At 36.4% G+C, this 26,612-nt stretch overlaps 1 protein-coding gene across 1 annotated transcript in view; it reads left to right on the forward strand.

Annotated features, from left to right (window-relative positions):
- Positions 1-1,713: 1,713 nt before the first annotated feature.
- Positions 1,714-26,612, forward strand: part of LOC139976882 (metalloprotease TIKI1-like) — a 34,199-nt gene continuing 9,300 nt past the window's right edge. Inside the window, exons 1-5 of the mRNA XM_071985758.1 lie at positions 1,714-2,552; positions 4,388-4,918; positions 9,009-9,155; positions 12,486-12,660; positions 25,571-25,661. Of these exons, the coding sequence (XP_071841859.1) occupies positions 2,409-2,552; positions 4,388-4,918; positions 9,009-9,155; positions 12,486-12,660; positions 25,571-25,661 (1,088 nt within the window). The 5' untranslated portion in view covers positions 1,714-2,408. The remainder of the gene's footprint in view (positions 2,553-4,387; positions 4,919-9,008; positions 9,156-12,485; positions 12,661-25,570; positions 25,662-26,612) is intronic.

The following is a 26,612-nucleotide window of genomic DNA, read 5'->3' on the forward strand; positions in this document are numbered from 1 at the left end:
CAGTAATTAATTCATCAATTTACAGCATTTTGTGAATAGATAAAATGTAACTTGGATATTTACCTGAAATCGATTACTTTTTGACGGCATTCAAACTTTCAGGAAGTTGCGAATAATCACATGCCTGCTCATTGAAAACAATCATATTTCGACTTCCCGTGTGTCCAAATCGAACGTCGGCCTTCTTTCATTATACTAGATCTCATGTCACAACCAACGTTGGCGTGTCAACATTCTTTAAAGGTGACTCATATTTTTTAGTCCCGTTTTACCCTGTATTTTTTCACATTTTCTATTTAAAAATGGACACTTTAATATTTATACTTCAGTTTAACAAATTCGAAAATGATTCAAAAGTCTAGTTAATCTGGCATTTATCATCCAGTTTTGTTCATGTCCGAATCTGTGGACCATATACTCTTGTTCAGTAATTAATCCCACAACACTTACTTACATTGTGGAATTTGCGATACCAGTTACACATTTCCAAAACAATGTGCAAAATCTATTTTTTCATACAAATTAAGGACATTCCCGATGAAATGACCTTTCCGTCAACACATATCTGCATTTGCTATCTCTGGGGTAAACCTGGCGGTATGATATGTGAACAGTTTCTGTTATTTTGGCTATCGGATTAACCCTGAATACTGCTCTAATGAGCAGGTTGCTGTCACTGACAACCATGAACTTAGTGTTCACGTTTCTTTTGTTTCACAGCCGCTGGTGACTGCAGTACATCAAAGCATGCCGAATAGTTTTGATGGGTTCAAGCGAATCTTATAGGCCTAGTTCTGTGAACTTGACGAAGTGGTGCATGGGCAACTACTTGGAATTGCTGATGAGCTCTGATACAGTGTATGAGCCGGAGGACCTCCCTCAATAAGTGAAGAGTGTTTGCACGACACGCTTGGACGGTACTGCATTGTAAACCGGGCGTTTTGCATTTCTTGCAGGAATGTGGCGCACGTTGTATATAGAACACTTAATGTCCTAGCAGGGAGTTGCTAGGTCTAACAACTCTCTGGTCCGAGAGTAAGCAAGGCTAAATATGTGGCAATGATTACGAAAGTTTGTTTAATTGCTGTTCATAGCTTACTATATAGTTAATGGACAATATATACTTATTTCATTCAACACTTCTATATTTGGCAATCTGAGTTCGTGATTCTTTTTTGTTGAAGAAACTGCAAAAGTAAAATTAACTACATGTCCTATCATTGTACCCCTCAGTCACCACGAAGTCCTCTTCCCTCACACACACCCACGTGGCGGCTTCTCCTTACTACCTCACAAAAGAGATTGCTGTTAATTCGTAACCATCCAATATGGAAGAGAACGTGCAACACTAACACCATCCCCGGTCTAATCATGGAGCTATTTCGGTAATAGCTCCATGGTCTAATCAAGGCCAAATCCCTTGTCTTTTTATAATAAGAGGGAACAACAGCGGACAGCTTAACACCAGCCAGTCTGTTCAATATAAAGCAGGCTCAGCAATTGCCCAACATCATATGGTACTTCAATGCGATAACGCGATCATTCAAGCTGATGAATGAAGTTGTAAAAGCACCGAAAAGACGTAATCACTCAACCCACCAATCGCTTTTGCATAAGTTAATTGGTGAACATGATTGATCCAATCGGGGAAGTGTTTTCCCGCACTGGCGCCTACGATCGAAGAACTAAATCCCTCCCCCTTTTAGAGTTCACTAAATCCTAATCGCCATTCAACTAGAGAACCTTGTTGACATTGAAAGTCTCGCATGTAAGTTACAGTACTGAAGTAGCTGGTATTAGACTTAGCTGATGTAAGTTGGGTCCACTTTCGTGACCCGTTTATAATAACACCACAGCTTTTAAGAAAAAGTGATAACGTATAACAAGGAAGGATCTTCATAACTTCTTTCCATCGTTCTTGGAAACATCGTTTGACTCAGGCTAATACGTTCCGCGTTTTAAAGTTGCTCACAGGTTCATATATATATTCAGTGTCCGTCAAACTATAGCCTAAGTTGTACTACTGTGGTAGGTGTGTGTTTGTGGAACAGTTGTGTCGTGGTCATTTTGTTTTGCTGTTTGCTCTGCAAGGGAATTTAAAAAGAAATCCCATATACCTTTTTTTCCCACCATTTTTTGTTGTTTTGCTCATGATATGTCGGAGTCCAAACCAAAGGTCGACACAAGGGGCCACTCTTTCGTTTATTCTGCATATTCCTCTAACTAGCCTTATTCTTGGTTCGTACATATATAAACTTCAACCGAATTGTGGAACTTGTGTTGCACAGGTATACTGTTAGTAGTAGTAGTATTAAGTACAATCTCAACTGTCCTAGCGCTATATATCTGGAGATGTTGTTGCAACGAAGACCGTTTTTTCCATGGAAATCTGAACAGAACAAGGTACAATGCGAGGTCTCAGGATAGATACATTCACATTTATAATAGCAACTGTGGTTCAAGTTTATTCGTCGTCTGTTCGCAGGGAGGGACGACTATCCGTCACTGAGTTACGAGAGCGAAACCACTGTTTTGCTGGCAATTCTTCAAAGGTAATGAAGTATTTTTATTTGTATGTTTGATTTGTTACTTTGGTACTAGGAAATCTACGTTTTGTCACATATGCAACTGTTTGGACATATGTTTCATTTGTACAGTATGCCTGCATCCCTGCAAACTTGTGAACACAATTTTAAAGTAGATTGGAATTAACTGTCATCTAACCTATATATCAACTTAACATTTGATAGGAATGTTGTACTTGTTATCATCACCAACATGTTAGTGGGAAAAGAAAATGGTACATTAACATCCTTTTGTTAACACAAATAGTACTGACAAAGCTCTTCTTTTAAAAAAAAAAAATCCTTTAGAAACTGGAATTTGTAGTACAGAATGATGAACAAAGTTCCATTTTATTGGGATGTTTGGAGATGATTTAATGGTTGCTTGGGTCTCTTAATTCCTCCCTGCCTCGGTTGAACCTACTAATTCTGCTGCCTCTGAAAAGATAGTTATAATCAAGCACTTCATACTATGCACTGTAGTGCTAATTATAAATTCCAATAACAAGTCAAAAGATAAACTTGAAACAGCTGTTTATGTTTTCATGGCATAAGTTGATTTGCTGCTTGTCATGTGATCATTTTGAGTGTGGCACTTAAACCTTATCCACACATTGTGAAGAAGAAAGAATAAAACCCAACAATAGAACTAAGACTTAGAATTCTTAACTTCCTTTCACCGCAATGACCAGGCCTGGTTTTAAACTTTTGTCACCCAGATATTTTCATCATATAGTAAACTCAACACCAAAGCAAACTGAAAGTCGTAACTTTCTCTTCATAAAATTTGAACTAAAATTTGATTAACTAGTGTATAAACCATGTAAAATGTGTAAACTTTACAGTTTTTTAATGTCGTGTCCCTCAGTATCACAAGTTTGCCAAAGTCAAAGGAAGTGTCTGCCCACAGAAACATTGTGAACAATATTTTTGAATGTGATGGCAAAATTTAGCAAGTCTAAATAGGTAGAGTAACTGTGTTAGTTAGTAATATGGGTACAATCAGGGGAGTAGGAAGCTTTCAAAAAGTGTTAGAATGCTATCAATACTATTATGGTGCATGTGAATAATTAAAATAAAATATTAAAATTTACCAAGATATCCAAAAGACAGTTTTAATCAAAGGGGCACATTTTATTTGCCAGTAGGGCACATTTGCTATTTTGGAAAAAAGTGGGGGGGGCACGAGCCCCCAGTGCCCCAGCTCCTACCCCCCTGGGTACAATTCATATCATTATTAAAAGCAAAGTCAAGATTTTGAGCTATCATATTATATCAAGCTGAGTAATTCACTGGTGATTGCCTGGGTTTGATCAGATGACTTAAGGCATTTTCAGTTTGATCTGTCACAGACAACTTAGTTTAACTGTAGCTTTTGGTGTAATCAAAGGTTTTAATATCAATTGATATCTAAGAACTCACACTCTTTGAAGTCCATCCCACTCACGATGATCTTCTCACTAATTTGTTGAAATTACCAGGTGAAAATTGTACGAAGCTACATTACATTACATTACATTACATTATTTATGAGAATAAGGTAATATGTTATTATTAACAGTTACACTTTGAGGACTTGCATCATCATTATCAAGGGTTTGCTAAATGTTGCATTGATCCATGTATCATCATTTTAAAACCAAGAATGCAGTTTTGAATAAAAACTATTTTAACTTTCCAGATGGATTATAATTCATCATGTGTAATTAACTTTATGCCAAAAGAACTCACATATTTAATCCTGCAAAACATATTTACAACAAATTTTGTTTTGATATTAAAGTCATTTTAATTTTGTCTCTTCTACCCACTTCTTTTCACAGATGACTAATTCTTATCTGTGGCGAATCATCAGGGACCCTCCCGTGTACTTCTTTGGGACCATTCACGTTCCTTATCCAAGAGTATGGGATTACATCCCACAGAATATCAAACAAGCGTTCTGTGAAAGCCAAAATGCGTTTTTCGAGTTGGATCTCACTGACAGTAATACGAGTAGGAATCTCAAAAGATGTCAAATGTTACCGCGCGGTGAAAACTTAAGTACAGTATTACCAGAGAACATGTACCAGCGGTTAAAAAGCCATTTAGGTTACGTCCAGAAAATGATGCCCTCGTGGGGAGTGTACGACGAGGAACTTTTTCACACCATTGCCGGTAACTGGGAGAGAAAGAGACCAATTTGGGTGATGCTTATGGTGAACACGTTGAACGAAGCAGACATAAGATCCAGAGGCATTCCGGTCTTAGATTTACATTTAACGAACGAAGCTTTAAAGATGGATAAACGAGTAGGAGCTGTCGAAGTTGTTCAAGAACAATGTGTCCCATTAAATGGTTTAAATGTTTCTCAGGTAAGTTGGAAGAGGATTTATTTGAATTCGGTTTCTGGAAATGAGATGTTTTAAGGTGATCAGTCAAGATTGGTTTGGACAACTTGTTGATGGCATTTGCTATTACTATACAGTACCTACATAGACAGATTGGTATAGTTTTGTTATTTATTTTGGTTGCAAATTTAAACAGTTTCACATACTTTAAACTAAACTACTAATCCACTAAATGGGGTGGGGGTTTTGTGGTGACAACTTCCTGCGATGTTTTCCATATAGCAGGGAAGTTGGATTATCAGTTTACATGTACTCAGGAATTATTAATAAGAAGAAAAGTTCCAAATCTTTTCTTTTGCATGCACATCATACATACAGTTACCTTAGTTGTCAAGTTGTCTAGATACTTTCATGTCAAAGTACCTAATCATGCATAGAAATTAGGTAAAGTATATTTACTATCTAGATTAACTCTTGTCCTGTCACCTCCTTGCTTCCATGATCTAAAGGAAATAGGGTTAAATATGCTGTAAGTGAACTTGTTACCACCAACATGACTGCAGACTAAAGTCAATGAACTTGATGATTGTATTTCTTTGTATATTGTTAGTTGGGTAATGTGAACTTCACACTTGAGTGTATTCACACAATTCATGTGTGTTTCCATTCAGAGTGTTTGATCATAATCCTACTTGCAGTTGTTCTCGTGGGGTCATTTTTTTCTGTCGTCTCTGTCTATCATGGTTTCGATTACCAAATGGAACTGGAAATTATGGTTTTGCTGTGAAGACACTTTTCTGAGTTTCAGTTTGTAAACATTTCCTTGAAGTTACTGGAAATTAGACTACTTGAAAATTCTGGAGTCATTTTTTTCACACATATTGAGGATAATGGAAATGGGGAGGTCCTTTATTTCCACCGACAAAGTGACCACAATAAAGGATTTCCTAGGAGCTGTTAATCATCTTTTGTTGTTATTAGTCATGCCTGATAGAACTCAGTACTTCTATTGATATGAACTGACACACACTCTGTGTGGATCAGTGTTGTTCTTTCTCCAGCTGTGGTACCTTAACCTGGGAGGGAATGCCATAAGTATATACATGTGGTTGGTCATAATTAAGGCATGCATGATGTATATATCTTGATGTGACACCTTCATTTGTAAGGATTTCCCATTGCATGATAGTAATGGGACTGTTACTAGAGGTGGAGAAATAGAAACATAATCAATACAACAAAGCCTAAATTACAGCTTTAATTCATGAACAGCTTTATTTGGTGTACATTTTTGTTTCAGTTGTTGAGTACAAGATCCAAAGAGTCACTATAAAATGAAGTTTATGTCAAAAGTGTCACACAATGACCATTGCCAACACACACAGATGGTTTGGTACTCATTGACTCTGGTAAATTTGTAGGACTGATTAATATTAGAAGAACACTTTGAAACAAATTGTAATTTATGTTAATATTAGGTTGTAACTGAATTCTGATGGACCATCACCCTAATAATATTTGTCATACCTGAAACTGATTGATGAAATTTCAGAAGGGCACTGCAAATGTAAAACACCTTGATTCATGGAAGTTTCTTCATTCTAAGGACTTGCAATGTTCGAATTGATAGTAGATATAGTAGGTACAGTATGTAGGTTAACGAGACCCTAAACAGAGAAAAATGGGAACACATGGCAAAGGCATATATATTTATTTGCTAATTTAAGGAAAAAAGTAATTAAACCAATAAGATTCATTCTTTTCTGTCTCTTAATTGCTGAAAGCAAAAATAATCCATGCAGTTATGGTTGTTTGTTTGTGTGTGGATATGTTTGTGTGTATATTTGCTTGTATGTATAGAGTCGTAAGTTAAAGTGGACATCTCTACAGGACTACTGAAATGATGTACTTAGCTTGTCATAATATTTCACAAATGTAGTCATGCCCACTGTTGTCCAAATAAGATTGGTTACATAACTTACATGTACTAAGTACTGTGTGCCTTGAAGTTTAGACAAGTCGAGTTATTGAAGGCATAAAATATTGTATCTGCTGTCATTTACATGTATCATAATGATATTAATTAGCTGTACATATCAGAAGCCTGGTAAGCCCTTTTACTTCCTTTGAATGAAACAATTTAAGGTACATTTCTGGAGCTGCTATAAGTAACTCAGATCATGGTATATAGTATACTGTTTGTCAGAAATAATTTGTGATGTGAACCAGATTCCTCTTTTCCCCCCTGTTCACGATAAAATTTTGATCAATAATTAGATTGGGAATAAGTAGAAAATTGTAGTTGATAAAGTTGATATGAATCATACAGCAGATTGATGCAATAGTGATGACCCTACTTCAAAGGTTCATTAAATTCAGTTGGAAGTTAGAGATTGACAAGTAGTTTGATTTGCATTGTTTCAACATCTGCTTATGGCAGTTATTGATCCATAACGATCAAGATGGAAGTAGACTGCTTTTACTGGTATTGATTTGTTTTAAGACTCAAGATGCCCGAAGGGTTATATTTTATCACCATGCCCAACAGGTACAGTATGAGGAATTCTTTTAGTTATCTAGGTCAGCAAAGAGCCCACGAAAGAAAAAAAATATGACAACACTTACATAATTCGGTTGTGACCTGCTTGCTACAATATATAGTTTCATCTGAATAGTTATGATGAAGGTGATTTATAAATCAGCCAGAGAGGAAGATTTAAAAGAAATGTATGATTAAAATACTCAAATGCAAGCAATCGTGTGTATTTCAAGTGTCGTAATATGCAGGTAGTTGCAACTACTCAGTTCGTTCTGAGAAGAATCCGAGTAAGTGCAGCTCAGAGTTGCGTTAACCTGTCGCTTTTTGTTAGTTTTCTTAGACTTGTAAACATGTCTCAATTTCCTGTTCATTGATACTGTGCATGAGTCTCTTGTAAATGCAGGGGTTAGGAGCCAGGGGACACTGGGGACACATGCCCCCCTACCCCCACTTTTTTCCAAAATAGCAAATGTGCCCTACTGGCTAATAAAATGTGCCCCATTGATGAAGAACTGTCTTTTTGGATATCGTAAGCCTTTGTTAATTTTAATATTTTATTTTAATTATTTATTTTTAGTCTGTACATGCTACTTTTAAAATGGCATCCCATATCTTTTTGTAGCATGGTTAACAATAAACAATCTCAATAAATAGTATTGATAGCACACTAACACATTTAATATATTTAAAGTAATACGGCCGGTGTGTATCGGTTTATAGCATAACGAGTGGTGGTTGTGGAATGAGAAAGTGCCCCTCTGATGTTGTGCCCCCCCACATTCTGGAAGCTTCCTACCCCCCTGTGTTAATGGGCAGGGGTTCAAAACCAACTGAATTTGTTTTATTGTTGAACACCGATCACATGGTCTGTGGAGCAGCAATGTAAACACCTCTTATAACATGCCAAAGATGACATGAAGGACATCTCATAAATATGGGCTGAATATTTCTTTCCTTTTCCACTTATGATAATATTTGGTTGCTGAAGCTATGTTGCTTGTATATGTCATAGGCCTACTGTTACATCATTATAGCCAACTCAGGCCTATAACCAATAAATATAAGTAAATATATAAATCAGATAATATGTACCTGAAAACATATGCTGTTCATTACTATATGTGTACCGAATCACTTCAGGAATGATTAGGCGTGAATATGCAAATAAAATCGTAGAATGATTTATCCAGTTAGTTTGTAAGAATCAATTGAATTGGAACAGGTAATCATTACCGAATAACAGTGTACAGCACCGTCACTACAGCAGTCAAATTATTGTTACTATATATCTAATTGTCTAAATCGAGGAAAACCAAACAAATGGCTCGATCATTCAAGTAATACGAAATACCAAGTTGATACGAAAAATGCAAAAGTTACAATTCTTTTGAGAAAGAATTGGAAGTAGAAGGTTATGTCAGTGTCAGGTGCAGTAATATAGTTGACTGGTGTGTTCATCCTACAGTAGAATGATAAACATTCTGAACTGAAAATGGAAATTAAAATTGACTATTAATTGTGTGAATTCTACAGTTAGTACTTCTTGACCAAGTTTTGCTTGATTTTCTCTTGCAGGTATTATTTTTACTGAACAGGACATTATGGCAACAGGAGGCCCTTAGAGATGGCACCATTGAAAGCAGTTTCAGCACAGATGACCTTATATGGCATTACAACTGTGGAGACCTTAATTCCATGATACTTAATTTAGATACTGCACAAGTAAGTATAAGTGCATGGTACAGTACGAATAAGATTTCCAAGGCACCAGAACCATGCTGTTCTGATGTTAAGGATTTACTTCGCTCCTCGCTTACCTGTCTCCTCACAACCTTAGCACCTCGTTCTACCGTGCCTATAAAGTCCTGGTAAAATAATAACACTGTGCGCCCTCTATGACCGGACCCCCCCCCCCGGTCACTGCGATGGTTGGAAGTTTTCTTTCCTTGGATTCTTGGATGTTGTATCATAACGTAACGATGGCATTTCTCTTCCTATATTGCTTCCATTTTATTTGCTTGTGGTCCTCTGCAACTGTTTAATTTCAAGCCAACAGGTACTTTTACAATATGCTAGTCTCTCAGAGCATGACTGAGCATACTGTTAATGGAGGAGTGCAATTCCATGTTGTAAGGTACAGCCAAAGTGCATGAAAGAATGGAGAAAAATAATATCATGGCTGTTGCAATAAGTTCATTGTTTAAATAATTATAGAAGCCTAATTTACTACATATACCTCTTAATTTGTACCGAGGCACCAGGCTTCATATTACCACCTTACTATGACACGCCCCCCCCCTCCCCCACTTTGGCCCTAATATTGTGTTACAGGAGTTGATAAAGGATATATTAGTTGTTGTTTTTTGGTTCAATAAGAATTTATTGTCTATTAGGTGTATTGCCTACATTGATAGAAGGTTCCTGATGGTTTTGGTGTGAGGTCAATGATCACATGATATCAATAGTAGAAACAGTAAACCATGCACGCTTAAGAATGTCTGTTTGGTTGAACTTGGTCATTAAAAAACCCTTTTGAAATTTGTTGAGATGAAGGTCAGAGATCAAGGCTGGAAGCTTTGTAAAAACTCAAAGAATAATGTACATCATGTTTGAAGTTCATTACCATGTACTTGGTATGTAAATTACTCATGATCAGTACAAGAATCCTATTGAAATTGGTGGATGTCAAAGGTCAACAGAGATCAAAGTCAGAAAGCCTTGTGAAACATGATAATAATTAAACTATGTCTTGGTTGAAGTAGATCCATCACAGGAGTGCTATTGAAATGGTGCAGGTCAAAGGTCATATGAGGACATCAAAGACCCAATGCCAGATAATCTGGTAGACATAATAACCCTTTTCAATCTTCAATGAACTTTGTACTTGATAGGTAGGTCCGCATTCATGTAAGATCCTTGCCGATCGCTTGAAGTCAGTAAATGTTCAAAGAACACATACAAATCTTGTTTGCAATGTTAGTGTGGACTGTTTGTCAATGAATTGGCTTCCTGGTTTCTAATTTCTTTTGTTTTCTTCTTCTTTTTTCTGAACCCAAAGTGTTTGTCATTTTGCAGTCATAATTACCAATTTTACAAAAACAGAAAGAAAGAAAATAATTGTATAAAATAAAGAAAAAGTGAAAATATTTCAAATTGTACATGGTTGTGTAATTGCATAATTTGATGTGATTTATGAATTGTCACTATCACTATGGCAATAGGATGGCAGGCAGGCCATGAATAAATTGCAAAATCTACGAATCAGATACTGCATTTCCAAGTGAATATCTTAAACCATAGTAAGCTTAAATTGATTGTCACAAAGTAAAGCACATTTGTTACCTGTGCATTTTGTATTAGATGTTTCAATTAAAGAAGAATGTGACCTTTAAGAGTTTAAACTATTTCCAACCACATGATGGCAGTCATATTTTGGGTTAACTGTCTGCAATCTTTAGTCATGGCTGGTTGTCTGTTAATGCCAAGAAGATGAGGCAGGCCTGATGGAGTGACAGAGCTTGGCCTTACACATGGTGTACATATGTGGATGGCAGGTTAGGCTTGCAGGTATTAGGTGTTGACATGTGGCTTTAATTGGTAATCAGACCTAGGATGCATGTAACTTTATTGAGCACTATTGAATGCCTGTTGATCCATCAAGGAAAGGAATGCTAGTAATTGGCTTTACCGAAATCAACATTGCAACTGTTGCATATAACCTCCTAGCTGTTTCTTTCTTAAAAACCACTTCCATGTAGGGGTTGCCGTGACTTTCTAGAACAAGATTTTTGAACTTTCTCAGCGGGGAAAATATAATCCTTTCCAATACTAGGCAGAAGCATGTCAATTGTGATGGTGATTTTTTTTCTAATATGGTCATTCAAATTTTTGGCCTCTATAAAGTTCCTTGGTGTATTCACAGTGCTAAGTTACCACTACCTGTCTGTATTAATTTGTCACTTGTCAGTGAAGGCACTGGTAATTATTTGTGAATCCTCATGCTGACCTTTGAGGTCAAGGAATCTTTTGCCTTTTTGGTTTCGGTGACAAGAGAAGTCTATGCAGTCATGATGGTGTGTATGTGTGAATGTATGTATGTGTATGTATGTGTGTGATGCCCAGCTTGTAAAAGCCATATCTCAAGATAGGAATCATGGATACTTTTCATACTTGGCATATATAGATGCCCCATATCAACTGGAAGAACCCTAATTTAGTGAAGGTCAAAGATCATCTGAGATCACCAGTGGTCAAAATGGTGAAAACCTTGTGAACACCTATATCTCAACTTAGGAAGAAAGGGAATTTTTCATACTTTGCATGTGGATGTATTGTAGTGAACTGTAAAACTGTTATGTTTTTGTTGGAGGTCATAGGTTATTTGAGGTCACCAGAGGTCCTTGTAGACATATCTCATGATAGGAAGTAGAATAACTTTTTATACTTGACATGCCTTATGATCAATTTGCGAGAGTGGCAAGGTACTCTGTGACCTCAAGGATAGAAAACATGGTCTCATCTATTAGATTGGATTCAGTGCTGGCATTGCCATTCCTGGGTGAAGACCTGTTTTCCAGTAAATTCTGCAGGAGGAGGTGTCTATATGGAGACCAGGCCAAGTTAGAGTTTAGATCGACTGAGAGAAATAGACCCCGGCCCTATAGCTCAAGAGAGCCAAGACCATCTAGGGGAGGCTGAGGAATGCAACAGAGAAGTACCCATAGGGGTACATTAAAGTACCCAGAAGTACCCAGAGGGGTACATTGAAGTACCCATAGGGGTACATTAAAGTACCCAGAGGGTTACATTAAAGTACCCAGAAGTACCCAGAGGGGTACATTGAAGTACCTAGAAGTACCCAGAGGGGTACATTCACTACTACATTGAAGTACCTAGAAGTACCCAGAGGGGTTATTGCACAAAATGTTCAACAACTTTGTAGTTCTATGCCATATTAATATAGAAAGACAATGATAATAGTTGCATGTTTTTTCTCTGTTCAGAATAGGACAGGTTTTTATTATTTAAATATGTTTTCATTTTTTTTGGCAGATTCCTAATATTCTTAATTCAACAATGTCTGAGACAGATTTGAGGCTGGCCGAAGAGATTGATAGATATTTTGTGGACGAACTAATCAACAAAAGGAATCAGCAAATGGCCTCAAGGGTGAAGGAAATAGTTGAATCCAAATCAAATCAGTCCTTCTTTTTTGCTCTTGGAGCAGGTGAGTTATAATTATTGGAGCAAGTGGTTTGGTTGGATTAGACCCACTCAGATCTGGTCTTCAATTTTTCACTGCTCTTGAGCTGAGACCAGCATGTATAATTTACCTTTAAGCAACATATGAAGACAGTAGGATAAACGTTTTTATTGGGGCCTGTACAAATCATCAATGTAGTTAAAGGGAGTGAAGACTCCCTCACAAAGAAACGTCTGATGCCGGTAATCTGACCTAGTTTCGAATGAGGTGTATTAAACAGAAGTGTTAGACACCACCATCGATCCCAGAAAATACACACACAGCTTGCTACCATCGGTAATTAATTAGACACTAGTGTACAGTCAATACATGTAGCTACGGTCAATACCCATAACACAGTGTACATACGTAGCAGCAATGTACATCTCAGGTCCAGATAAAAGATAACAAGGTATCACGTTCATTACTGTCTGCATTTTGTAGCGACAAGATGAAACTTCACTTGCAAGCAACGGAAAGATAACTTTTTCAGAGGGCGGCACACGGTTTAGGGTAAGTTTTCAATACCTTTAAGAAGATTTGATACCCTTTGTTACAAAACATATCAAACTGTATCAAATGTACTTTCAGGTGTGTTGGGGGGGGGGGGGGATGTGGGAGGATAGTTTATAAGCAGGCAGACAGTGTAGACAGCATAGGTCAGCTATATAGAACAAGTGTGCTAGGGTGTTCTGCCATCAACCTAATCTCCTATATTGGATGATTTCTGGTGCATAGCGATGCGACTGAGTTTTGGGGTTGGGGTGGGGGGAGAGGTAGCTACTCCCCAGGAATATTGGTCTGCCTTTCCCCATTTCTAACTTTGGATACCTTCCTGGTGGTGCTAGAACACTCAGTTGGATTCGCCACATGGCAAGAAGACTGCCAGGTAATCAATTAATCAATGGTTTGTTCCATATGCCTCATAATGCATCAAATTTCAAGAAAAGTTGATATTTTGAGATAAATGTAGAATGTTTGAATATGGAGTCCAAAAGTGTCCAAGTTGATACGTAACGTCATAATTTCCAAGATTATTGCGGATTTTTTATATGCAATAGCTAAAATGTTGAAAAACTAGATATCATATTTATAGTTAGTCTACACATAAATTCAAACTTTTGAAAGTCGTAATTTTGGGAATAAATGTCAGTTTGCAGAGAGAATATAGTTGAATTTGATGTCAAATAGTCAAGATTTGTATTAATATAAATTGTATACCACAATATCTGAAAACTAAAGGAACAAAACAAGGAGCCATTTGGTGTTGATGGTGTATAAAGTTGAAGTTAAGAAAAGTCAAATTCTTTACATAAGATATTCCAAATTGGGAAATGAATATATTCTACATGAACAAAGTTCAAAGGTAAAATTTGACACAAATTAAATATAATTGTTTTTATATTAACGAAACAAATTGAGTTATCAAATGTGTTATCTTGGCTACTGTAGCATGTACAAAGCCTAAAGTTTTTTTTTGCATGAACTCGGCTGGATAGGATCTTGTGAATCTGAAAGTGAATACTGACTTTATGCTATACATTGTACTATGGACTGTCTTGTAGCTAATTCTCAGTGTAAACTGACAGAATCTGATTATTACAAAACAGAACTGGTAACTTACTTGTATGGTAGCATTGTCACACACATTGTAGGATAACATTTCTCAAGACCATTGTGAGCAGCAGTAAACAGTGTTTATTCTATAGATGTTTGTTTACCTATGGTCCTATTCCAGCACAGGTACACACTTACATAGGCCGTTTCAAGGCTATTCGACTAAACCCAGAAATTCCCAATTGTAAACAAAAATCTCAATGTTTTTCGGCTGTAAGTTTTCAACACAAAACTGAAAAAAAAAAAATTGAAACAAGGTGGGTCATTGCAATCATCATTGATCTTAGAGAACTTAAATGTTTATTCTGAGGCAAAACTGCATTCTAAAAACCTTGGATAGAGCTTTGCTGTGGGTTTGGTGAACTGAGTGCAATGATTCTGTTGTGTAAACAAGGCTTAAAAGCAGGTCCTGCAGAACTTGAAGTAACAAGTTGGGTGGTCTTTGTTATTCTGTCAATTGTCAGGGAAGATTGTGTTGGTAAACAATCGAAGGACTGGTAAATAAACCACCTTCATGCATTTTCCTTTCTTAAGATTATTAGTTTTTCAACAAAGCTTATTTCATCTCATCACATGCAGCTAAAAGACTGGTAAACAGCTCTTCCCCTCCCCAACGCTAAGAAGGTATTAACTAAACTTGTGTAGCCTTCAGAATACAGGTCAGCTGTCAAGTAAAGATGATGTACCCTTTTGGTTAAAAGACAAGAACTTCCAATCCCAACAAGAGAGAATGAGGGACCATTTTTGAGCAAATCCCTTGTCTTGGAACAGCCGTATAGTCTTTATCACATGTAATTTTGATTATCCTTACAGTAATTGACCTTTTCAACTCTGTTTAATAACTTCAGATTGAGATCCCTAGAATGATAACCAGAAAAGGTAATCGTTCCGATACCAAAACATATTCATAGTGTGGTAAGACATGTTAATATTCTTGTGCACACCAAAATGATGAGGGATTTTTTGTTGACAAATGCGGTAACATATAAAGAAAGGTACCAGGAATCAGTTATCATGTTGCTAGAGTCTATTAGGGACATAGTATATAAACAAAATACATGCATGAATATTAATGAGGTCAAATTGAATGATCTCATAAACATGTGTCTTTATACTTACATTGTATTATGCAAGTACATGTATAAAGCTAATTAGACATACTATTTCAGAGGTACCTGATTATGAATTTAGTTTTCATTGATTAATATTTATGAAACACACACAAAAAACAACAATTGATTGTATGAATGTAGTGTGACAAACCTTATATGCTAATATGAAAACCATAGAAGAGTTGGTTTTGTCTTGCGTTTAAAAGCCATTTCTTGCAAGTTGATGAATATTAATGACATAAAGTTGAAGACATCATGAAAATTAACTTTTTATGTACTGAAATCACCATACCAGAATGAACCATATATTACGTTAAGCCCCGCCCATTTATTAATATTCATGGTGGCAACCAAAGACAATCTACTCATTACAGGACATATACCTACCAAGTATGACATTGATTAATCTTGTGGTTGTTGTGGTACTTACATCACCATGTATCAAGTACAAACTAAATCGGACATACGGTTGAAGAGATATTACCATTTTAAGAATTTTATGTTAAGCCCTGCCCATTCATTAATATTCATGAGATGGGAACCAAAAACAATAAAGCACATTTGCACATAATGGGGCACCTACCTATCAAGTATAACATTGATTCAACTTGTGGTTGTTGAGATATCATGTTTAAACCTGTACACACACACCTACTGTACACAGCTGCAGCATGATTTCAAGGCTACTGAGTCTTTGTAGCCAAAAAGTAAACGAAATGTGTGGCAAATTTAAATGTTAATGGTGTTTAAAATATTAATTAGGCCCAATGATATGATGTTTTTGTATGATGTTGAATATAGCAGGATGAAAGCAGGCTGTCTGGTCATGTTGGAATTATTTCTTATAGTTGCTGCTTTCACTGTTTAATGCCAGTTGCATGTAAACTATATTCAGACGAGCTCAGTAGCAATTTATGTGGTGTCCAAGCTGAGGCCAATGAAATCCAAATTAATATTGGTAATGAGAATGTTGTTTTACAAGTTTTGGCCATTGCAAATATTCTGTCTCAATTTCATCTGCAAGCAGGCACCAGTATTAAGGGGTTTTATATGTTGTTTGTTATCTCACTATGTGTCTTGTTATTTTTAATTTGGACTGGAAGCTGTGTCGACTAAATTCGTTAAGATGTGGTAGCTCATCTTTGAAAGTTTCTTTAATTGACGATCTGTTATCACATTGACATTCATTAGCTGTCAAACTGGCAAATATTCTATGAATGTATGTACTGTAGAGTTGCCCAGCAAGTGGCCTTGTTATATATAGAGTGGAGCTGCCAGTCCTTGTGTGCCTTACTAATTACTGTCACTTACATGGTACAGCCTTGACAGTTAACACAAGATGAATCTAATTAGAGGAAGGCCTATTACTTAAAAAAAACTATTCCAATGCCAATTGTGAATGTTTACCCAGAGCAGCAAAAAAGTACATGATCAGTAGTTTGGCATCTTGTAATGTATTAATGATATATTTCATACTCGCTGCATAATTTCATCTTAGTATAAATATGTTTGCTGCTTTGAAATTATTCTGCATATCTTAAAAATGGAAAAGAAAATAAGAAGCAGAAGTACTTTGTAACCAGAAGAGTTCAATTCAGGAACATGTTATAACATGTATTGGTATGCAGTATCCATACATGTGTGGTTGTGTTATAAAGTGACAGGCAAATGCAGGACTATGGAATATGGTGGATTTTATCATCTAGCAAAGCCATTTTGGCTGGGTGGTCTATCTAAACAGATTACTTAAGTTTTCAAGGTAAAAAATAGCAAATTTAGCAAAATAAAAAATACCAAACAATCAACATTTAAAAGCATATTTGAATAAGCAGTGCTATGGATGTTGAAATTTTGTTCTATATTGTCAAGTAGGAGAATATAACCAGATGTGTCTGAACTAGGCCAACGTATTTTCTGTAAATATCATTTACTTTTTTTCATTTTGTTGTATGAATTATACATATTAAAAATGATCCCAAAATATGACCTGCTGTCTAGCTTCATCTGATCTTTGTAAGTGAGCTTAAAGCAGCTTTTTGCGTTTTGTCACTGTTTTCCCATCCTCTTGACAACTGAGATATTAATAGCCAAGTTTTTGCCCTGCCAAGAGCATTAATTGGCAAGTAATTAAGGACCTCTGCTGATAATGAGTATTGTCTTCCGACAAATTCCTCATTTAAAATTAATGGCATGCAGTTCCCCAAATCCACTAGTTTGAATTCAACCAATCAGTGAATAGCTAACATGTATATTTATGAGCCTTTGCTTAGCATAGATTCATTCACAGGAAACCAAAAAAATCACATCGGTATCACAGCCATACAAAATGTACACAAATAAAGCATGGTGTTGTGGTACATATTGGTGTACTGGGTTGCTTACGGCGCTGGCAAGTGAAAATTATTAACCTCATTATTCAATGATGTTAATAGAATTTTAATATTCATATATGGGTGGGGTTAATTGCATCCTAACAGAAAATATCTTTGAGAAAACCAAAATGGAAGTTGTAAATTTTTCGACTTTTATTTCATCATTTGATGTTAGATTTGAATAGATAAGATAGTTATGTATGTCTTCATGGCATAGTGAGGTCAATGAGGTTGAGAAAATCATAGAAAAGCTGCTTTAATATCAATTCTCATAATAATTGGGTCACTAAATTGTAAGATTCCCAGAGCTTTTTGGACTATAACTGGGAGGTGTTAGAAGTCAAGTATAAAGATCCCCTATGGGTGTAATATCGTGTACTACGTAGTACATGTATGGTCAAGTGGGCTGACCTGATTATAAGCTGTACCCATGCTCTGGTGTAATTCACCTACAGCAAGCAGGTGCCCTACTTTCTAAAGTAAATCATGTAGCATGTCCTAATTGAATGAGACAAAGTCTATTTGGTGTCTGGTATTAAGTCTCCCTCTACACATCTACCTGGACTTTACATTTGGAACACACACAGAGGGGTAGACTGGCCTCCCCAGCTGGGGATGTCCCTAGATCCTTTCAGTTTCAAATTGTTGCAATTCTAAATGATCATGTTACAGGAGAGGTACAGGGGGGTTTTCTCACCTTTCAACCTCAGTTATTGGCTGTAAATCACAAGATCGTTGCTGAATTACTGTTTCATTTGTAAGTTTATAGAAAGAATTCATTTATATATGTCTACCAGTGTCTAGTTCCTAACAACCTTTGTTCCATTTCAATTAGTCTAGAGAGGTGGCTTCAGCCACCTTTCGTTTAGTTCCTTCCTGCTCCAACTGAATTATAAATGGTACGAAGGACCAGAGAAACTTGGATTGGGAGGGGGCAAGGTATTATTTGGAAGAAGGCAAATGGTGCAGAGGTACAGTAGGACAGTGCACACTAAATGCTTGCTCTGTCCTGCCTCATGCAGGATATAGGACAGTGCACACTAAATGCTTGCTCTGTCCTGCCTCATGCAGGATATAGGACAGTGCACACTAAATGCTTGCTCTGTCCTGCCTCATGCAGGATATAGGACAGTGCACACTAAATGCTTGCTCTGTCCTGTTTATCGCAGGATATAGGACAGTGCACACTAAATGCTTGTTCTGTCCTGTTTATTGCAGGATATAGGACAGTGCACACTAAATGCTTGTTCTGTCCTGTTTATTGCAGGATATAGGACAGTGCACACTAAATGCTTGCTCTGTCCTGTTTATTGCAGGATATAGGACAGTGCACACTAAATGCTTGCTCTGTCCTGTCTCATGTAGCATATATAGGTTCACCTCATAATGGGCACTGATGTTGACCTCTATTTACATCTTGCATGTATGTCATAAGCTGTTGACACTACTTTATTAAACTAATAAGGGCCTGCAGTCTGTGACATGTATGTATGACTTTGGGCAATTAGTCTCATCTTTTTTCAGTATGTCTATCTATCTACTATATAGGAAAGTGTGCATTGACCAAGAATACTGATCAGAGGTTATGTAGGTCTGGTCAGAACAGAAGGGACCTTAAACGTCTGATGTTGTGTTCTGCAATTCATTGTCCATACACATCAGTAACAGCTAGGGTACTAGCAATGGAGAAAATCATATGTTAAGACACAGGGCTCAGGGAGGTATCAAAGAAAAGCTTCCTGAAGAAGGTGACAGCTTAGTTGAGCATGGTTGGTGGTTTAACACTAAAAGCTGCAAGTTGGTTCTTCAAGTGCAGCTTCTCCTACTGAGAGAATAATAAGACACCCACACCTGACAAGGCCGAGGTTTCCACTCCCCGGAAAGGATTCCTTACAGCAATCTCCTTCATCTGTGCGTTCCTCTAACCAGCACCTTAGGTGGTATAATTGATCAATTTGCCGAGAATTCTGGTCTCAAGCCAGCAAGTAAATTAGGCAGAGGTGAAGAGGTGATATGCATGTATTATACTCCCCCATATAGTTTTATTCATAATGTAGAACTTCCATGTCTCTTTTGAGTGATTTTGTCCCTATTAAAAAAATACTTCTTTGCTGTTAATAATGTTAATTTATCATAAACTGTGTTTCTAAAGTTTTGTCCGTAGGGCGAAAATTAACCTTTACTTGGATGGATTGATAAAAGTTTTGGATTTATAAATGATCATCAAAATTTATGTGGTTTGTCAGCGTTTTAGTATTCATTTAAACCTTTCAAGGGCCTATTTAAATAGAAGTCTCTTTTTTACTTTATGTCTTTGCAACATGTTCTGACATATACTGTGAATCTTGTCTGAGAAAAAGGAGTGAATATTTCGAACAGAGTAGCAAATAAACTAAGGATTCTCTGATACACCATCCTCTCAATAAACTGAGATATTGCAACAATCATACGTGTAAGTAAACACCATTCCTGTTGCAATATTTACAGTAGATAAAGGAGTATGTCTAACGTACCTTCAAGCTATTTACAGTATGTCAGTAAATTACCTGCACTGCCTCACCGACAAGTAGGTGTAACTCATCGTATGTGATATTTGCATAGCTAATGAAACTGTCAACTTCTTGATGTGTATATTTGAAGTATGTTACAGGGAAAATGTTTGAATGGTCATTCGAGATGAACAAATTTTCATTTGAACAATCAAAATCAGCTTTGGAGGTTATCCCGTAGAGGACTAGTTGTTAACATCAAAATCAGGTTGAATTGTGACAAAATTGAAAATACCCCAAATAGGTTCATATTGTTATGTATTCACCAAACCTACACATCTCTCCTACAGTGTATATATTGGTATATATTCACCAAACCTACACATCTCTCCTACAGTGTATATATTGGTATATATTCACCAATCTCTCCTACAGTGTATATATTGGTATATATTCACCAAACCTACACATCTCTCCTACAGTGTATATATTGGTATATTCACCAATCTCTCCTACAGTGTATATATTGGTATATATTCACCAATCTCTCCTACAGTGTATATATTGGTATATATTCACCAAACCTACACATCTCTCCTACAGTGTATATATTGGTATATATTCACCAATCTCTCCTACAGTGTATATATTGGTATATATTCACCAATCTCTCCTACAGTGTACATATTGGTGTCGCTTTGTTGTTCTGGAACACTTTTCGAAAACCAAATTTGCCGTTCCACAACTAAAACCTAGTTTGTCCAAGAAACAACCAAAAACATCTTTAAACATTTGCCTGGTGTAAAAATATGATCTGTGAGGTCAGTAGAGGTCAAAATGTGAAACCCTTATAAACACACTATCTCAAAGAAGGGAGACTTTGATGGGTCTCAAACTTTGTTAGTGGATGTCTATATTGAGTTCAAGAAGCCAATTGTTTATGGTGGCTGTCACATATCATATAAGGTCAGCAGAAACTCTTGTCAATTAAGCAATATGTCATAAAGGGAAACTTTGATGGATCTCATAGTTTTTATGTAGATCCATGCCCAATTTTAAATTAAGTCTATTACTTGTACAGGTCAAAGGTCATTTGAGATCAGCAAAGGTGTAAATGCGAAAACCTTGTGAACTTTCTACTGCAGAATGAATTACCAAATAGAGCTCCTGTTTAGTATGTTGATGCTCACATTGAGTAGAGGAACCTGATTGTTGTTAATGTCAAATGTCATTGACAGATCAGTAAAGGTTTTCTTCTGAAAACCATGTAAAGACAATATCATAAGAATCTTTGATAAATCTAGTCTAGTGTTTGGAATGCCGCCATGTTGTGTAGATAAACCCTGGCTTCTGTTTTTATTTTCAAGGTTCAGATTCACCAAGCAACATTCAAGTTGTGATTATCTCCACAGACATATGGCAGATCTGCATTCATAATGAGAACCTGCAAACAACATTCCTCTGGTCCTTTATGTTGTCAATTTAAGACAGACCACTTCTTGAACTTTTGGGCAAAAATTCCAAAATTTTGAAAAATCTATGGTATATAGATACATACTGTAACAGATCATGTATTAATATTTTATTTTTTGGTTCAAAGTCTTTTTCCAATCTTCAATTGTTTTGCAATGTTTTAGTCACTCAAACACACTGAGAATATGTTCTTAATTAGATATCTCTGTGCTGCATGATTCCAATCATATATTTCTTTTCAGTGGAAGTGGGGGTGAGGGTGGTAGATGAAGACATGTTTATTTTTTAGAGTGACAGAATTCAAGGAAAAATTTGGTTTTTGGCATGGAATGGTTGAATCAAGCATGTTGGAAATATATTAACTTTATCTAACATGTGAATAAATCACTAGAACAGCAAAAACAACCAGAAATCCATCATGCTTTGTGATTCCTTGTCATATTTAATCTGTGCACATAGTGTTTATATTACCCAATAGGGTAGTTTAATGTAAGTTCATCCAAGCTTTACTATTGGAGTTATAGGAATAACTGGGGTTTCAGTTTTTGATACTTGAATACAAAATATAATAGCATTGTTGTACTCAGGAATTTGCACTCACATATCAAGTACAAAGATGACCATGTTTACAAAACTCTCAGACTCTTGACCTCTTTATAGCTTGCATGACCTTTGACCTAGACATAAAGCATAATGATTCTTGACAACAATGTGCTCACCAAGTTATATGGCCATGCAAATTATGAAGTTCATCCTAGCTTCACCTCCTTAGTTATCATGTGCTTTTTAGACTTTGACCTCCTTAGAGATGACCTTTGACCTCCACAGGAACAATAGGGTATTGTACTCAATAAGGTGGATCCACACACTAAGTATGAATTTCACCTAAGCTTTATTGTTGAGTTAAATTTGTATTTACAAGGTTTCCAGAGTTTGATCTTGAATGACCTTTGACCTCTATAAAGTAGTGTTATTAACTCAATAAGGTGCATTCACATGCCTAGTTCTCCCACTACACACGGGTCATGCACACACCATTGCATAAATTCTTTTTGCCCACAGTAAAGAAATAAAAATGGGACAGTTTATCATAAACATCATAGCACAGAGAGTCATGAGCCAAGGAGTATTGTATTAATGTCAGAACAAATGTTGATGTTTTGAGGCATTATAATGCATATTCAGTTAGGATTGTACTTCAATAAGGATATATGTTTACTGCACCTTCAGTAAGGATATGTATATACTGCACCTTCAGTAAAGATATACTATACTGTACCTTCAGTAAGGGTATAACTATGCTTCTTAATGTGATATGTGAAGCTGAATGAAGTGATATGAATTAAGTAATACATAAAGGTCATAAAGCACATGTAATACACAAGTAATACATAAAGGTCATGAAGCACATGTGAAGACCTGCTTACAGATGGATTAAACAAGATGCTTCTTTCATTACCTACTGTAGCTGTAGCAGGCTTGAATGTTTCCTGGTTTATCATCTCAGTGATGATAGAAGTTGTTAAAGTTGTGAGGTCTTTGTCTGTGTGATAGATATCACTGATATGATACAGTTGAGAGGTGTGATATACCGCCACCAAAGATGTTTGCTGAGTAATTAGCGGCACCTGAAACAGAAGCTGCTTTACCAATGATAAATGTGATAAGAAACATAGTAAAAGGTGATCCCAGTAAATAAACTCTACAAATCATTAATAATTAATCTTCGTAATCCAGTTAATCTAATTGACACTGTATATGATACTTGATTGGCTTCTTATCTAACATGAGACCATTTCGCAGCTCTAGTAATTAGCTGTACTGAATTAAACAGTTCAGTTAACAGCTGCCAAGAAAAAAGTAAAAATATTAGCCTCAAATGTGACCATTATTCTTGGAAATCTGGATATGCTATTGATATGGACCACCTCATGTTGACAACAGGTGATAGTATACTACCTTGTGAAGGGTGACATTTTGATGGCATTTCAGTGTTCAGTGATGCAGTTGTCTTAGAGGCATTGAAGACTCGTCCCAAACCACGTGCGGCCATCTGAAAAAGTTAACTTTCCATTGCTTGCAAGTGACGTTTTGTTCTATCGCTACAATATGCAGACAGTAATGAAACGTGATACCTTGTTATCTTGTATCTGGACCTGAGATGTCCATCGCTGTATCATTTGTACACTGTGCTGTGGGTATTAACCGCAGCTGTATGTACTGACTGTACACTAGTGTCTAATTACCAACGGAAGTAAGCTGTGTATGTATTTTCTGGGATCGATGGTGATGTCTAACAATTCTGTTACACCTCATTCGAAACTAGGTCAGATTACCGGCATTAGACGTTTCTTTGTGGGCGAGTCTTCACACCCAATAAGGAATTGGCAAATGCTGAAGTCTATGAAACACATCCTCTAGAATAAGCATCGTGTCCACATTGATGCACAAATTCAGGATTAGTTCCTGCAGGGACACTTGTAATAAATGATCGGGAGAGTGTACAAGATCTTAGCAAAATATGGGACTGTGAAATTGGGGGACCGTTCCCAGGATTCAGGGTCATCTGGTCAACTTATATAACCCAGCATCACTCTACCTGACTGGCAGCTCAAAATGTCATTCAGTTTGCTGAAGTCTTGAAGTGTGCAGCCGGTCTTAGAAACATTACCAATTTGTGTGTTGTCATGGTAATGATTGGTTAAATATATTAGATAGTCTCAATTAAGCATTTGCATATTCATAAAAACATTTTCTAAAGTAGTAAAGTAGTTACAGTTATGCTATCAGAAAGTTCTGTAAAATGCCACTCAAAAATACTTACTACAGTTATTGGTCAAGAGATTGTTTTCATTAACCATAATGAAAACTTAATTAACACAAAATAATATTCGTAACATTTTGCAGCAACTTTCTCAATCCAAATATTCATGAGCATTCATTTTCTAATAATTGAAATGAATGATTTATAATTCCTGACTTTGTGAAATCTCAAGATTCCGTCATTTTTTAGTTAAATAATGAATAACTAGCTTATAATGGTGGGTATCATCATGTCGCAACATATTGTTAAACCTAAATGCAGTCAATGATATTTCATTATGGACAACATAAACATTTTCATGCCACTTTACATTACTTTGAACATACAGTAGGTCATTGCAGTAATATATTTTGTTCATGCTGTCGTTCTGGATACAGCACATTTACAAACAGCACCCATGGGTTTTTGCGAATATCGATTCTCTACAACTTTTTTTCACGTGTAGTAGTTCACTAAAGTTAAGCTGTAATAAAGCATTTTCTCTAATCTAATACTGTGTGCCTTCAATGTTTTTCTTGCCATTTTAATTGAAATCTTAAACATGGTTAGAGCTGGAATTTTCTTGCAGTTGAAATTAAATTGTATGTTTCTTGATGGGAATTATTAGCCATGTGGTTTTCCCTGAACCAGGAAGATTTTTCCACTTCATTAGTCTACAGGCTTTGATTGTAAGGAATTTTCAGCTGCGGTGGTTCCATTGGTCCAAAATATGGATTTGATGAAAACAATTTGAGGTTGAATCAATACTTGAAAAAGATGACTTTTTCCTTATGATTATGGCGTCGGCTTGCTGTGGACATGCTTTTAGGTTAGTTCTGTATGCGATGTCTTTCGGGGGAGATATTTTACAGAGGATGTTTGGAGTGGTATCAGACTTTTAAATATTCATAGGCCTCAGTATGTGATAGATATTGTATTTTTTGTGTAGTAGGGCATGGCTTGCTATTACAGTTTACTTCTAAGTTGCCACGGTAATTGTTTTCTTTCTCTGTCCTCTTATATTCCCAGGTCACTTTCTTGGCAATAATTCAGTACTAGACTTGCTCAGGGCAGAAGGGTTTGAGATAGAAAATATACCTGCTGATGCTGAACTCAATAGGTAGGTTACATGATCTGAATTGTCAGGACCTAAGGAGCTTCATGTTGTAATCTTGCTGCAAAAATTGATTTTCTTAATATTATCAATATATTAATTGTTCTAGGTGCTCTATTTTCCTTCATTGGTATATTTTAGAGAAGGATGGCAAATTATGATTGAGTGAATTATAGTGAATTAACTAGACTCCACACCATAGCCCTATCTATACATTATGGTGTTGGTGGATTATAAGGAGATGTTGCTTATTTATAACCAATCCAGCAGCACCAAACAAGATGAGAAGAAACCAGTGGTCCTGTTGTTGTGTTCACAACTTTAAAAGCTGGCTGCAAGAGTAGTTGCAGATCAACGTGAATGACCAAAGAAATTGAATGAAAAGAAAGTGCAGAAATCTCCAAATAGTTTATAAAGCATTTGGTCTTTGGTAGGCTTTTTGCACTAACTGTGCCCCCAGCAGTTTTCTTTAGACATAAAAGGAGCATTGCTTTGAGAGAACTTTTAGGTTGTATTGTTGTTAATCCTGGCATTGGTTCCTTTCTTTGGGTTTTCAGGTGGCCTCAAGGGTGTTATTTTATCTTCTTTTAGAGTTGTTTGTATTAACTCTAATGTGCCTTTGTAGCACAAGTTGTGCTTAGGCATGAGATTTTGTAGATTATCCAAGTCCTTTACTCATCACAGCTTTGGCTGGCTATCTAAACATCTTTAGCTTTAAGTCTGTTAAGGTTACCTCCATAATGATGTGATATAAATGGAGTTAAAATGACACATATCAGGTGCCTAACAGTTGAGCAATTTTCTTAGAGAATGTTGGGAGAGGAATATTAGGGGGCTGGGGTGGATGTTTCATAGGTCATAGCTGGGGTGTGACAAGGAATCAGAATAGTGACTCATTCTTTCCAGTTTACATTCATGAAGACATAATTCTTCTTTAACATGAATCAGCCTTGCCTC

Source organism: Apostichopus japonicus, chromosome 2 (genome assembly GCF_037975245.1).
Source record: "Apostichopus japonicus isolate 1M-3 chromosome 2, ASM3797524v1, whole genome shotgun sequence".
In the NCBI taxonomy this organism is placed as follows: domain Eukaryota; kingdom Metazoa; phylum Echinodermata; class Holothuroidea; order Aspidochirotida; family Stichopodidae; genus Apostichopus; species Apostichopus japonicus.